General features: G+C 39.5%; 2 protein-coding genes across 2 annotated transcripts; one reads left to right on the top strand and one right to left on the bottom strand.

Moving 5' to 3' along the window:
• Nucleotides 1-4273: 4273 nt before the first annotated feature.
• Nucleotides 4274-7686, bottom strand: folr (folate receptor). The gene is made up of 5 exons (XM_004561443.5): nt 7524-7686; nt 5578-5708; nt 5258-5446; nt 4803-4938; nt 4274-4605 (listed from the first exon to the last, which is right to left on the bottom strand). The coding sequence occupies exons 2-5, from the start codon at nt 5704-5706 to the stop codon at nt 4340-4342; spliced, it is 720 nt and encodes a 239-aa protein (XP_004561500.3). The 5' UTR covers nt 5707-5708; nt 7524-7686; the 3' UTR covers nt 4274-4339.
• Nucleotides 7687-10017: 2331 nt separating this feature from the next.
• On the top strand, nt 10018-12367 carry anapc15 (anaphase promoting complex subunit 15). The gene is made up of 5 exons (XM_004561445.4): nt 10018-10174; nt 10402-10523; nt 11093-11152; nt 11257-11397; nt 11571-12367. The coding sequence occupies exons 2-5, from the start codon at nt 10404-10406 to the stop codon at nt 11616-11618; spliced, it is 369 nt and encodes a 122-aa protein (XP_004561502.1). The 5' UTR covers nt 10018-10174; nt 10402-10403; the 3' UTR covers nt 11619-12367.
• The last annotated feature ends 5 nt before the right edge of the window (nt 12368-12372 follow it).

Genomic DNA, 12372 nt, shown 5'->3' with positions numbered 1-12372 from the left:
GGGTCGGAAAAAAACCATTTCCTTTCGGGCGTTTCAAAATAAAACAAATTGTGGGTGAATTTCCACTGCGTCATTTTATTGTAAAGAAAAAAGCACGTAAAGTGGGTTTTACCTTCATGTCTGTCACTAACGAACTTGACAAAGAAGAAGAGATGAAGATCTCATGTGATGGATAAACATAAAGAGAAATGAGGAAAGAAGATAGAGAATAAATGAGCACAAGTATAAGGTAAATTCATTTTAAGCTTCTTTGCGCCTCTCTCCACTTCAAGAGAAATATTTGGCTTTACTCCACTACAAAGCTTAAGATATTGGTTTTATACACATCAATAAACAGTATATAATGCATTAATACAGTATATTATGGCTCAAATGATCGGCACCTTAACAATCTGCAATCTTAAAGTGCTTTGTAGACCTTTGAGGTAAGTACCATAACTACTAAACACTTTGGGTACAGTATTGGCTGTTGTACTTGGATAAGTTTTTCCTATGAGATTACTAACATTTAAAATGTGGTTTAGATGTTTTTTTCCAAAGTGATGAGTAGTAGTTTTTCATTCAAGTTATTAAAAAGCTTTCAGTAACTGAAAGACACACTCCTACTCTTGTGTCCCGGTCACTTAGCCTGCATAGTCAAAGCCTTGACTAATGCCAGAGGGCTTTCCTCTTTGAATATCAGTGTGACCTACAGCCACTGAGGAGGCCCAGCTGCAGTCATTTCTCAGCCCAAGCTTAAATCCAGTTATGCAATCCTTTTCTTTTCCAGACCACACACATTCACATGCACTCCCACAAGGTGTAACTGCCCACCTAAGGGCCAGTCTCACAAACCACAGGAGTAACCCAGCATTTTGAAATATTTGCTCGTTACTCTGATTTAGCCTTTTCCCCCTGCCCAGAATCAAGTCTGACTCTTGAAGGATGTTATGGAACAAGCAAGAATATAGGCATAAAGCGAGCGAGAGAGAGTGAGAGTTGGGCAGAGCAACGTGTGTTGCCAATGACCTCAGAAAAGCTGAGTATTAATAGCCACGGGGACAGCAGCCATCCCAGTGCTATTTCTGGTTATGGCATCACACTGTGTGTGTGAGATGAATGTGAAACTGTAAAAGTGTGTGGCTTAACAATGTGTCTGCATGCGGTGATCATAAAAGCATATTGCAAGATGTCTCATGAGTTTAAAACTACACTGTCAGCAAAATGTAGCGTAAATAACTCATTCTTGTCTTTTTGGCTAACCACAATTGTCTGCTGCAGTTGTTACAGCACACAGCACACCAGTAATGGCCATTGCTGGGCAACACAGGAAAGACAACTTCATAGACACTTGATTCTTGAGATTTTAAGCCTGTGGAGGCCAAATTACTGGCTATTTCTTAGTACTCCACAATGTTAGCGTCATTTGTTATTGTAATTCACTGATGCCACACTTTTAGCTTTAGTTTCTCTGTTTACTCTTTGATATTCACATGCAGAATTTGCTGACATTTAGAGAAATGTATCTCCTTTATTATCTGTAAAACATTTTGTCTACCACTGACTGTAACTCTGCTGCTTTGTAGGCATTAATTAGCCCAGTTTAGTTGCGTAGAGTAGCTAATGGTTGCTGGTGTCAGGGGAATGTTGCAATTGGTATCATTTTTAACATGATGAAATGCAAAAACTCCATTAATATTTCAAGAATGGCTTTTTAAATTATTTCTTAGTGGACTGATTGTCTTTATACTGTCTTTATACTCACCTGCAGTCACTTTATGTACACCTGTTCCGCAGGTTGTGAACAAAATGATCTAATAAGCCATCATGTGACAGAAACTCAGTGTGTTTAGGCATATAGGCATGATCAAGTGGAGTTCAAGCTGAACATCAGAATGAGGAAACAAGGTGATTTAAATGACTTTGAATGTGGCATGATTGTTGGTGCCAGCTAATCTGAACATTTAAGAAAATGTTTTCCCCACATAAATGTCTCTAAGGTTTGCAAAGCATGGTCTGTAAAACAGGAAATATCCAGCCAACGGCAGGTCTCTGAGTGAATGTCAGAGGTCAAAGGAGAGTGGCCAGACTGAGGCTGCATCTGAGGCTTCACACAGTGTCAGCAAAATTGGACAAAAGAAGTTTGGAAAAACATTTAGATCATGGGATGGATCAGAATCTGGTCTAAACATCATGAAAGCATGGATCCATCTGTCTTGGTCAAACACTGGGTTGTTTGGTGTTTATCAGTCTCATCAGTCACTGTTTAAACGTAGCTGTTTCTGCTCCCAGCCTCCACCAGATTATCAGCCTCCTCATCAGGTTGTTTTGCAACACCTTTGTTAACTTACCCTCTCAGTGTGTTAGTGCTCTTTCGCCACATTTCTAGTTCCTCCTGGCTACATATGTATGCATAATTTTCTCAGGGATTAATAAAAGTCTGATTCTGGCTAAATAAGTGGTCTTCACATGTGCAGAACGAAACTGTTTCCTTTCTGCTGGTCAACTTCTACTGTAAAACTGTTTTGGAGCTCTCACCTCATTTCACCACATGCCTGCTCTCCTCTATCAATGTCCACCTCTCCTGGAAAAGAACCAATGGGCCAACTCCCCAGGGTCCCCTCAGCGGTACCCCTCAGTTACAGATTCCCTCTGAGTGGTACTATTGGTCTGACCAGCCCTTGGTACCATCCTGCCTGACATCAATGGTTCAGGGTGCTTTTGATAACTTAGTGGTGTGGGGGATAGTTCCTTGGCACACTTTGGCATCCTTAGTACCAACTGAGCACAATTTAAACACCACACCCTTCCTGACTATTGTTGCTGACAATGCCATGCCCCTTTATGACCATGGTGTATCCATCTTCTGATGACTGCTTCCAGCTGGACAATGCTCCATGTCACAAAACTCAAGTCATCTCAAACTGATTTGTATAGCATGACAAAGAGTTCACTGTGCTCAGAGTCCCTCCACTGTCACCAGATCTAAATCCAATAAAGTACTGTTAGGGTGTGGGATGTGGTGGCACAAATCTGCAGCATCTGCATGATGATGTCATGGTAATATGTACCAAAATCTCTCAGGAATGTGTCTTTAAAGCAGTTGTGATTGAGCGGGCACTGAGTGTACTTTGTTTACCATAAAGAACCAACATAATTTGGCAAAAATTTGGCAAACCGTCTTCTGTAATTCAAACTCTTATAGAAGTTCTGTGGGTGTTGTTTATGCTGTCAGAAGAAACAGGAAAGACTAGGGTGAGATACACAGACTAAACTCGATATGCTAAATTAACAGTGGTATCACGAGGAAGGGTGTTGTTATCAGTACGTTAAACACAACAAGTTATAGTTATAGTTTTTTCAAGTACTTATATGAAGTCTTGATTAAGTACAGGGTACATAAAATATGCATCTCAGTTTGATCCTTAAGCCTCCAAAGGCATCCGTGGTTACATTTTAACCAATCAAAAGCCTTTATCAGAGACCTGATGGAGCACATTCACATGCGGCATTGATAGGCACACATCAAACACGTGTACACATGGAGGGAGTTAGGCTCTCACTCTTTTTCTCTGTCTTTCTCTCTCTGCCACAAACACACACACTCAGGGGACTGGAACCCCATAATTACCGAGCAGCAGAGCCCACTAACCACTGGCTGGCCCCGGACTGATCATGTGATGGTGCGATCACTGGGGCCCAGCACGGAGAAACATTTTCCCAGGGTCAGTTTTACAGTTTCCCTCCTGGCCATTGAGGTTGTGAAGGGGTTATTAAGCTGATCCATAGACTGCACTTAAGAGAAATATCATTCCAGAGCTGTGCAGTAATACAGAATGTGGCATGTGTCTCTTCATGGCTTCTCCAGGAGCACAAGTTTATTTTTGTTTTATTTCCCCTGTCCACACAGATCTTTGATTGTACAGCACTTGTCTGGACACAAAATTGCTGTGTTGGCTGATGAAATTATAATCTTGTTCTTTATGTCTGTTTTCTCTTTTTTTTATCCTGAAGAGGAAGACAAAAAAAGAGAACTGCCAGCTGCTCCCCACAGTAATGAGAGTAGATGAAACAAGTTTTATGTATTGAGCATTAATAACTGATTTGGACTTCTGATGGTGATTATGCTGCTGTTTAAACTAATTACCTAGTATATTCCCAAGCAGGTAACTTTTGTTATCAGAATATTTTTTGCATCATCAATACCTGACATTTTCTAGTTGATGAATTTTACTAGAATGCCAGCCAAAGGGGTCTTACTGTATATGAAGTGGCTCAGGGACTGACAGAAAGGTTTAAGAAATCTGTTTTAATTCAAGGTGATACAGCAATGGTCAGAAATATTAATTTTAATGAATCATTACAGAGAGAGAGATGTGACAGCCAGGAAGAGCAGTGTTGGCAGAGCAGAGCTTTGCTGTTGCTGCCCATTGTTGAGGTAGTACTCAGCAACCTTCTTGTTGGGGTTTGTGCCGGTGAACCAGAGCTGCATGCATTTCCCAGAGGTTTTGGTGTATGTGGTATAGATGTAAGAGTTGGACCAGATTTCTTCACACATGGATTTGGGTGTGGGAAAAACATCAGTCCACTTACTGCACTTGCTACCTTCAGGACATTTGTTGATACCTGTGACAGAATTGAATGCATTTGATAAATTTTAATAGTGTTGTTTCTGCATAGATGTAAATGTAAAAGCAACAACAACAAAAAATCTCTGTGTGAAAATGTTTTTGCAAAACTGGGAATATGCTTGCTGTGGTTTATAAGAGAAATGCAAGCGCAAACATGCATGTCTGCTTTGCTTTTCCAAGTGTGGGCCCCACCTGAGCTCCAGTCCCATCCCTTGTGCCAGTTAGTTTTGCAGGTGAAATCATTCTTGCAGTCTTCCCACCAGGTTTCACAGTCCTCCTTACATAAAGGCACATCTAAGATGCGCTCCTTACGCCAGCTCTGATCCACCTACACAAATGCACACCATTGGCTGATTAGTATAATCAGTAATGAACTAAATAAGCCCCTTTCCCTCATAGTTCTAACTACTGCGTGTATGTATATATAAATATATATATATATATATATATATATATATATATATATATATATATATATATATATATATATATATATATATATATATATATATATATATATATATTCTGTTTCCTCAGTTTGAACAACAGACCATTTCTGTCCTTTCAACTTCCTGTGCTGCCATCTAGTGACAAAAATATAGACAAACATTAGACACTCAAATGCACACGTGGATGAGAATACTCACTGGTTGTATCCAGGGTCCCAAGTGTGGTGAGCACTCATAAAAACAAGTGTCCTGGATGAAATGTTTTTTGCACTCCTTGCTCATAATGCCACAGTGATTCCAGTTGAAGTTGTAGAGATAGGAGGCATCGTCATGGGCTTCTGCAGAGGTGTTGGCTGTGCAGCATGCATTATCTCGCCATGGAGAGCACTGGAAAAAGGAAACCAGAATCACTTTATGGATTTAGAACTAAAAAAAATGTTTTTTCCACCAAGCTCCTTGGGGTTAAATCAAGACAAGAAGGGAAACGTTAGCGACAGTGCTATGTTTGCAATTATCACCTGCTGGTACAGTTGTCCCTCAGGGCCAGGCTCTGTTTTGTGATGTTTTGCATCCATACACATGTTCAGTTTGTCCAGAGACATGGCTCCACCAGAGAGGGCAAGCAGCAAGGCCAGGACGGACCACATGACTGTAGGGGAGGGAAGCATCAACAGCAGGTTGTGGGAAAAATCTTAATACTGCTTATAAAGAGGCCAATAATGGGAAGAAGGAAATAGTATGGGATAGCAGCCAACTCCCTGTGACCTCTAACCCGAGTCTGACGAACAGCATTTTACTGACCTTAGTTAATTTTCTACCATCAGCAGGCAGGTGTCTGGATTGTTTGGTCATAGGTACTAATTTAATATTTTAACAGTATTTACAGTATTTAACAGCCCTGGTGTAGATCTCTTTCAGTAACAGACCTAGTGACAAAGTTTAGAGTTTATGGTAATCCGGACAGTCCTTGTTTTTGCTTTTTTTGTAAGAAGACAACCTGAATTCTCCAAAGCTATAGAACTCCAAACTGGACAAAAAATTTACAAGGAAGAACAGCTAAGCAAAGCTGATTGATGTGGTGATGACTTAATAAGGGCTGGGTATCCATTTCGATTCCGATTCACAAAGTCCCGATTCGATTAGATCCCCGATTCCATTCAATTCGATTCAATTTTGTCTCAGACAGTGAGAAATATCATAATTGTCATCATTTATCAGTACATATCCATATTTTTATATCTATGTATAAAAACAAAGCTGAAACTTGTGAGACTTTACCAGAGGTGTAAGCATCACAGGAGATGCCTCTGTGTAAGTGGGGATAAAACTTAGAAAAACATGAAGGAGATTTTCTTGGCCTGGCTTTTTATAGCAGATAACCTTTAAAAATATTCTGCAGTAGGCAAAAGAGAAGAAAACCATGAATCAGCAGATGAACATTAAACTTCTTAAAATTATGCCGAATTGCAAAACGCTCTCTAATAAAACCTCTGTAACTTTGCTTTGCTTTGTTCAGCATCAGGTAAATTTCTTTATTGAACAGCAGAAATTAGGTTTTCTTGTCGGTGGTCATTTTTAAAAAAACAAACCCAAAAATCCAAAAACCAAAACAAACAAAAAGTGGCTGACAGCACTGAACACAACGGTAGACTGGTGCATAATAAGCAAGCGAATAATGCAGAAAACAGAGATATTTCATGGTAAACTGGGCTCTTGAGTACACTGAGAAAGAGCTGTGCAGGAAGTTTGATTTTATCGTGGTGGAAGCAAAAGAGCAAAAGTAAGAGGGAATTCATGACGATGTTTATCAAACGTGAAGCATAGTTTTGATCTTCTTTTGCAGCTGGTTCAGTGAATTGTGGCCAGAGAGTAATGAAACGTCCAGCTTCATAATCTTTCAGATGTCGGTTTTCAGCACCGACGGCACACACGTGGACACGATCCACGCTTTGTGTTCACTTCTTTTTGTGGAATCCGTTTACCTGCACTTTGTGAACTTTTTATCCAGAAAGGTGCTATATAAATAAAATTTTACTTACTTTCTTTTACTTACTCTGTCCCACGTGTGATTTTTCTCTCTGCTAATCTGACTTTTGGGTTCTTTTAAATACTAAATATAAGACATGAGAAAGCTTTACCCACAATACCGCAACAAATAAAGTGTGGCTCCTGAATGCAGCATAAAAATGCAAAAGGACACAATGTAAGCTATAAAGTGAACTCTGTCAGAGAGCAAATGTGTCTCCACACATTTTTGCGTTTAAAAGCCAAACATTAAAAAACATGAAAGATAAACTTGTCAACGATTTTGTAAAGCTCTAATCATCATATATAGATAAAGTAATCCATATGCATGTAAATAGAAGTAGCTGTGTATTATCGTATAGTTTAGAAATACAAAGTAGATGCAGCTGTGGTGAAAATTCATTTAGAGACAAAGTAATAATGAACAAATTCCCTTTACCTTTGGATTTGGTGATGACTCCTTCTTGAAGGGATGATCCTACAAAGCTGTATCTGCAGATGCCCTTTAACACACTTCTCAAGACCAAACAAGAATTTCCAAACACAGATTTGTGCCCGACTGCGTGTTTGTGTGTGTGCACGCGTCTGACTGTGTGGGTAGAGTGTGAGCGAATGAATGTGAAAACTTGCTGTGCTTTTGACTAATTAGTTTTCAAAGTCCAAAGTCCATATGAAGTGTGTGTGTGTGTGTGTGTGTGTGTGTGTGTGTTTAAGATGTGACAAATTCAAAGACACCCCCACCTCCAATGATACGGGTATCCAGGTCTGGGTCCCCTGGTCCCTTCAGAGTGGTGGGTCACTTTGAATGACTATAATTACCATGTTCTCAGTTATCTCCATTATCCTATGATGAAATACTTCTGGCCTGATTGGACTAGTATTCTTCAGGTGATTATGCCTGCGTCTGCAAGGTACAAGAGGTCACTAAACTACTCTCATAATTATGAAAATGAAGTCAGTTATATTTTATGGCTTTCACAATCACATGCACTCAGTCAACATCTATGGGAGATTTTGGACCACCATGTAAGACATTCCTCTCCACTGCCATCATAAACACCAAGGGCGGGACTATCTCATAGAAGAGTGATATTGCATCTGGTCAGATAACTGTAGAACCTGTGCCAGGCTATCTATAAGCTACTTTAACACTCTTGATGTCGGATTTTTCTTTAATTTGTTACCAGTCAGCAGTTCCTGTGAGCATGTGATTTTCCAGTTTTATAACATCTGGCCATGAAGAATATCAGTCTTATCTCAAGGTTTAACCTGCTCACCACCACCCTCTCTTACACACACACACACACACACACACACACACACACACACACACACACACACACACACACACAAGCTGTTGTGACAGGGCAGCGTGACCTGGGATGACAATAAGAAGATCAAAAGGATGGTAAGTAAGTACTTTTAGTGCTCTCACCATGACAAAGAAAAAAGAAACTTTACATACACCCTCAAGAGGGTAATTTCTTTGCATGTGCATGAATGTGCTTATACTTGAGGTTAACGCTCTGAACCTACTGATAAGAATGTTCAACTTCAGCAGCATTTACAGAAAATTCTGTTATCTCAGCAGCTTCCTATAGTTTGAAAGAGTGTTTGTGTTATGGGTTGCTTAAAGCTGATATACACTAATCACATAATACACAATACTACTGCTACTACTACTAATAATAATAATATATGGCAGATGCTACTCTTCCAGACAGATACAGTACTGTGCAAAAGTCTTTACTCACCTCTCATTTTACTCACTACTTTTTTTCAGTCACTTTGTTACCAGCAACATGCCACAAAAATGCATTATTTATTCCCATTTATTCAGTCGAATCTATTTGACTGGGACAAAGTAATATTTTTGCACAAGGAAGATAATTCATCTTTGAGCTATTCGCTGAAAACGTGGCATATCTCAGCTTGGTGTGCAAAAAGTCTGAGACAGGACTTGAGAGATGGTTCAATTGATCCATCTACTGTTCATCAAAGTTTCATCAGAAATGGTCTTAGTGGAAGGGTGGCTGTCGAGAAACCATTCTTAAAGAAAAGCAACAGGGAGAAAAGACAAATTGCACAAGCACCGGACTGAAAACCAGTGGAAACAGGTCTGATGGAGTGATGAATTCAAATTTGAAATTTTTAGTTTAAATCACCATTTGTACACAAGAGGTCAGGAGAGGTAAAACAGTGAGTGTCTGAAACTATCTGTAAAGCATGGTGGAGGCTATGCAAAAGGGAGCCAACATGCTGAGAGGAGCTTTGAATGTCTTTCAAGAAGCCTGGTGAACTATTCCTGAAGTCTACTTAAAGAAAGGACAAGAGCACTTGACTAAAAAAGTTCAGGCTGAAGTGCACTAAGTGGTGCAGAGGTATACGCCATGATGGATTACAGCTTGTTCAGTGACCTTCTCTCCACCGCAGCTTCAAATGTGTCCAGTTTGCAGGCATTCAAAGAGCAAATCTTTCTAATCTGTTCTTTTCTAATCTAGTTTGCTGGTGTCACCAACAGTTACTATTGGAGGGCACTGGGTGTGACCAGTTCCTGAGTGACTGAAAGTCTCCATCATTTTACTGTATAGGCTGAGGGATCTCTTTATCCTCTTTTTATATGCAGCTTCTGTGTTGGTCTTCCAGTTTAACCTGTTGTTGATGATGATGATGACATCCCAGTTCTTCTTCAGCTTGTCAACACCATATCATAAAATTAAATTAAATAAAGACAAATAACATGTTTTATTGCATATACCGATCATTAAAATAAAAACATGGTAAATGGCCTGTATTTGTATAGCGCTTTTCTAGTCCCTAAGGACCCCAAAGCGCTTTACACAACCTGTCATCCACCCATTCACACACATTAATATCGCTGTGACACATTTTAGTTAAAGCTCATTAGTGTTTCTACTTTATTTAGAACCTCTCGTGCCACAGACGTGGCTCATGCTCCGAAAAGGGAACATTTATGGAGAGCCGCTGGAGAAAGGAGGACTCTTTATGGGTGAACACCAGCAGTTTCCGGTAAAATTTGTTTTGAATTTTTGTCGAGCCACTAACAGGGACTCAGACTGTGGATTTCGGGTAAGGTTAAGCACGAAGTTATTTTATTGTTTGATTATATCACATCATTTTCAATCCACAATATCAGGGGAGTGTTAGATTTTAGAGTCTGTGAGTCTTAAACTGGAGGACTTTTAAATCGACCGTTAATGACGTATTAGCTGTTCCTCTGTCGTTTGTTGTCTTAACGCAAACTCCGGCTTCAGTTTTCTTTCTGTTTTATGGGATTCATTTCTGTTGTGTGACAGAAATGTCCACGCTGTTTCCGTCGTTGCTGCCCCGGATAACGGAGTCTCTGTGGTTTAATCTGGACCGACCGTGTGTGGATGAGACCGAGCTGCACCAGCAAGAGCAGCAGCACCAGACCTGGGTAAAGGCTCCCCAGAGCAATTATAGACTTGTATTTTCCATCTTTATGCTATTTTTTTGCTTCCATTTCACTTACGATGAGTTTATATACTCTGCGCGTGTTAGTTTATAATTTATTAGTTTGAGTATTTGCGAAAGGCTAAAAGTCATATAGAAGTCCTGTAGTCTGCTATAATTACTGGTGGCTCTATTATTTTTCCTTTATCAGAATCAAAATAATAAATAAACTTATAAATACATCTTAATCCCAGGAGGAAATCGTTCTAACTTGAGCTATAAATGTGAAAAACAGAAAGTGTAAACACTATATATAAAAAAAGAGTAAAACTAAGGCACTCAAAGTGCAATGTTTAGTCAAAATTAAATGTTACAAAGTTAAAACAATACTTTACACAGTACGGTGTGAAAGATTGTTCAGTACTTAGCATAACTTGGACAGTATTGTCCTTTCTGAAACCTCAGATCAGTCAAGCCCCACAGCTGCAACATCTCTGGCCATGCATGATCAGTCTATTGATCGTATTATGAGACTTCATACACTTTAATATGTGCAAACTGTCTCTACCGTAGCTGCAGAGCATTGCTGAGAAAGACAACAATCTGATGCCCATTGGAAAACCAATTTTTGAGGTAACGGAAAAAGATTTTTAAACACAAAATAGACACAGTGTGAAACAGACTGGTTACATACTTTGTTCCCCTCCATTCATGCTGTCTGCATTTACTGGGTGCAGGCAGGCTACGAAGAGGAGGAAGAAGAAGATGACGAAGATGAAGAAGACAGCGAGGAAGACTCAGAAGATGAAGAGGACATGCAGGACATGGATGAGATGAACGACTACAACGAGTCACCTGATGATGGCGAGATAAATGAGGTGCTTTTCTTTATGATTTGAATAATTTTTTTTCCAGGCGACAGTATCACAAACCCTACGGTCATGAGGTTTTTTAATGTTAAGACTTGGTAAAAATACATGTATCTAAATTTAATTCAGTTTCTTTCCATTACCAAAACTGCCTCTAATCTAGCTCGGTTTCTTTCTGTCAGGTGGATATGGAAGGACCAGACCAAGACCAAGACCAGTGGATGATTTAAGACAATACTGGTTTTCATCAGGCTGGCCCTGGGTTTCCACTCCATGCTTAAAATACAACTGCTGCTCTTCAGTCTCTGACATGTTTTTATGTGTGAAATTAGTGAAAGAACAATGCTGAAGAATCACCATAAGATACTTTGAGAAATCAGTGCATTTTTTCTAACTTCAATTTAATTACAATTGACAGTGTGTGACTGTGGAAAATACTTTAAACCAATCAAAGTGGCTCCAATTGTGTGGTGCTCTTAAGTAGTGTTGTTTTTGTATCAAGTCGGGAAAACCTTCACGCAGTGGTAGCAGCAGGCCCACTGATCCGTTATGTAAACCTTGAACTTTTGCTATCTACAGTTATGCAGAGCAGCGTCTGCAACCAGCAGACTAAGCATGACCATAACGTCAAGTCAGCAAAATAACTTATTGACCTATGCAAGAGTCATCCAGTTGCTTCACCATATAGTCCTGTTCTGTTTCCCAGCAGTGTTTTGTATGTTACAGAAATACCTTCAGCAGAGCATTCATAAAACCCCAGGACATGTATTCTGATCAGACACTTTTTATATTTTGAACTATGTCAGAAGCAAAAGCTGCTAACAAATATTTAAATATGAGACACAGAGTTCTGTCATGGTTATGTTGTAGAATATTTAACCATGGCATTCCCTACTTCTGCTGAAGTTGTAAATTATTTTAACTGAACCATGTTTCTGTTTTTGTGTATTTGAATTTATTAATAAAATCTAACAAGATGTGACG

Source organism: Maylandia zebra, linkage group LG14, assembly GCF_041146795.1.
Source record: "Maylandia zebra isolate NMK-2024a linkage group LG14, Mzebra_GT3a, whole genome shotgun sequence".
NCBI classification, from domain to species: domain Eukaryota; kingdom Metazoa; phylum Chordata; class Actinopteri; order Cichliformes; family Cichlidae; genus Maylandia; species Maylandia zebra.
This window is presented reverse-complemented; position numbering and strand designations above follow the sequence as displayed.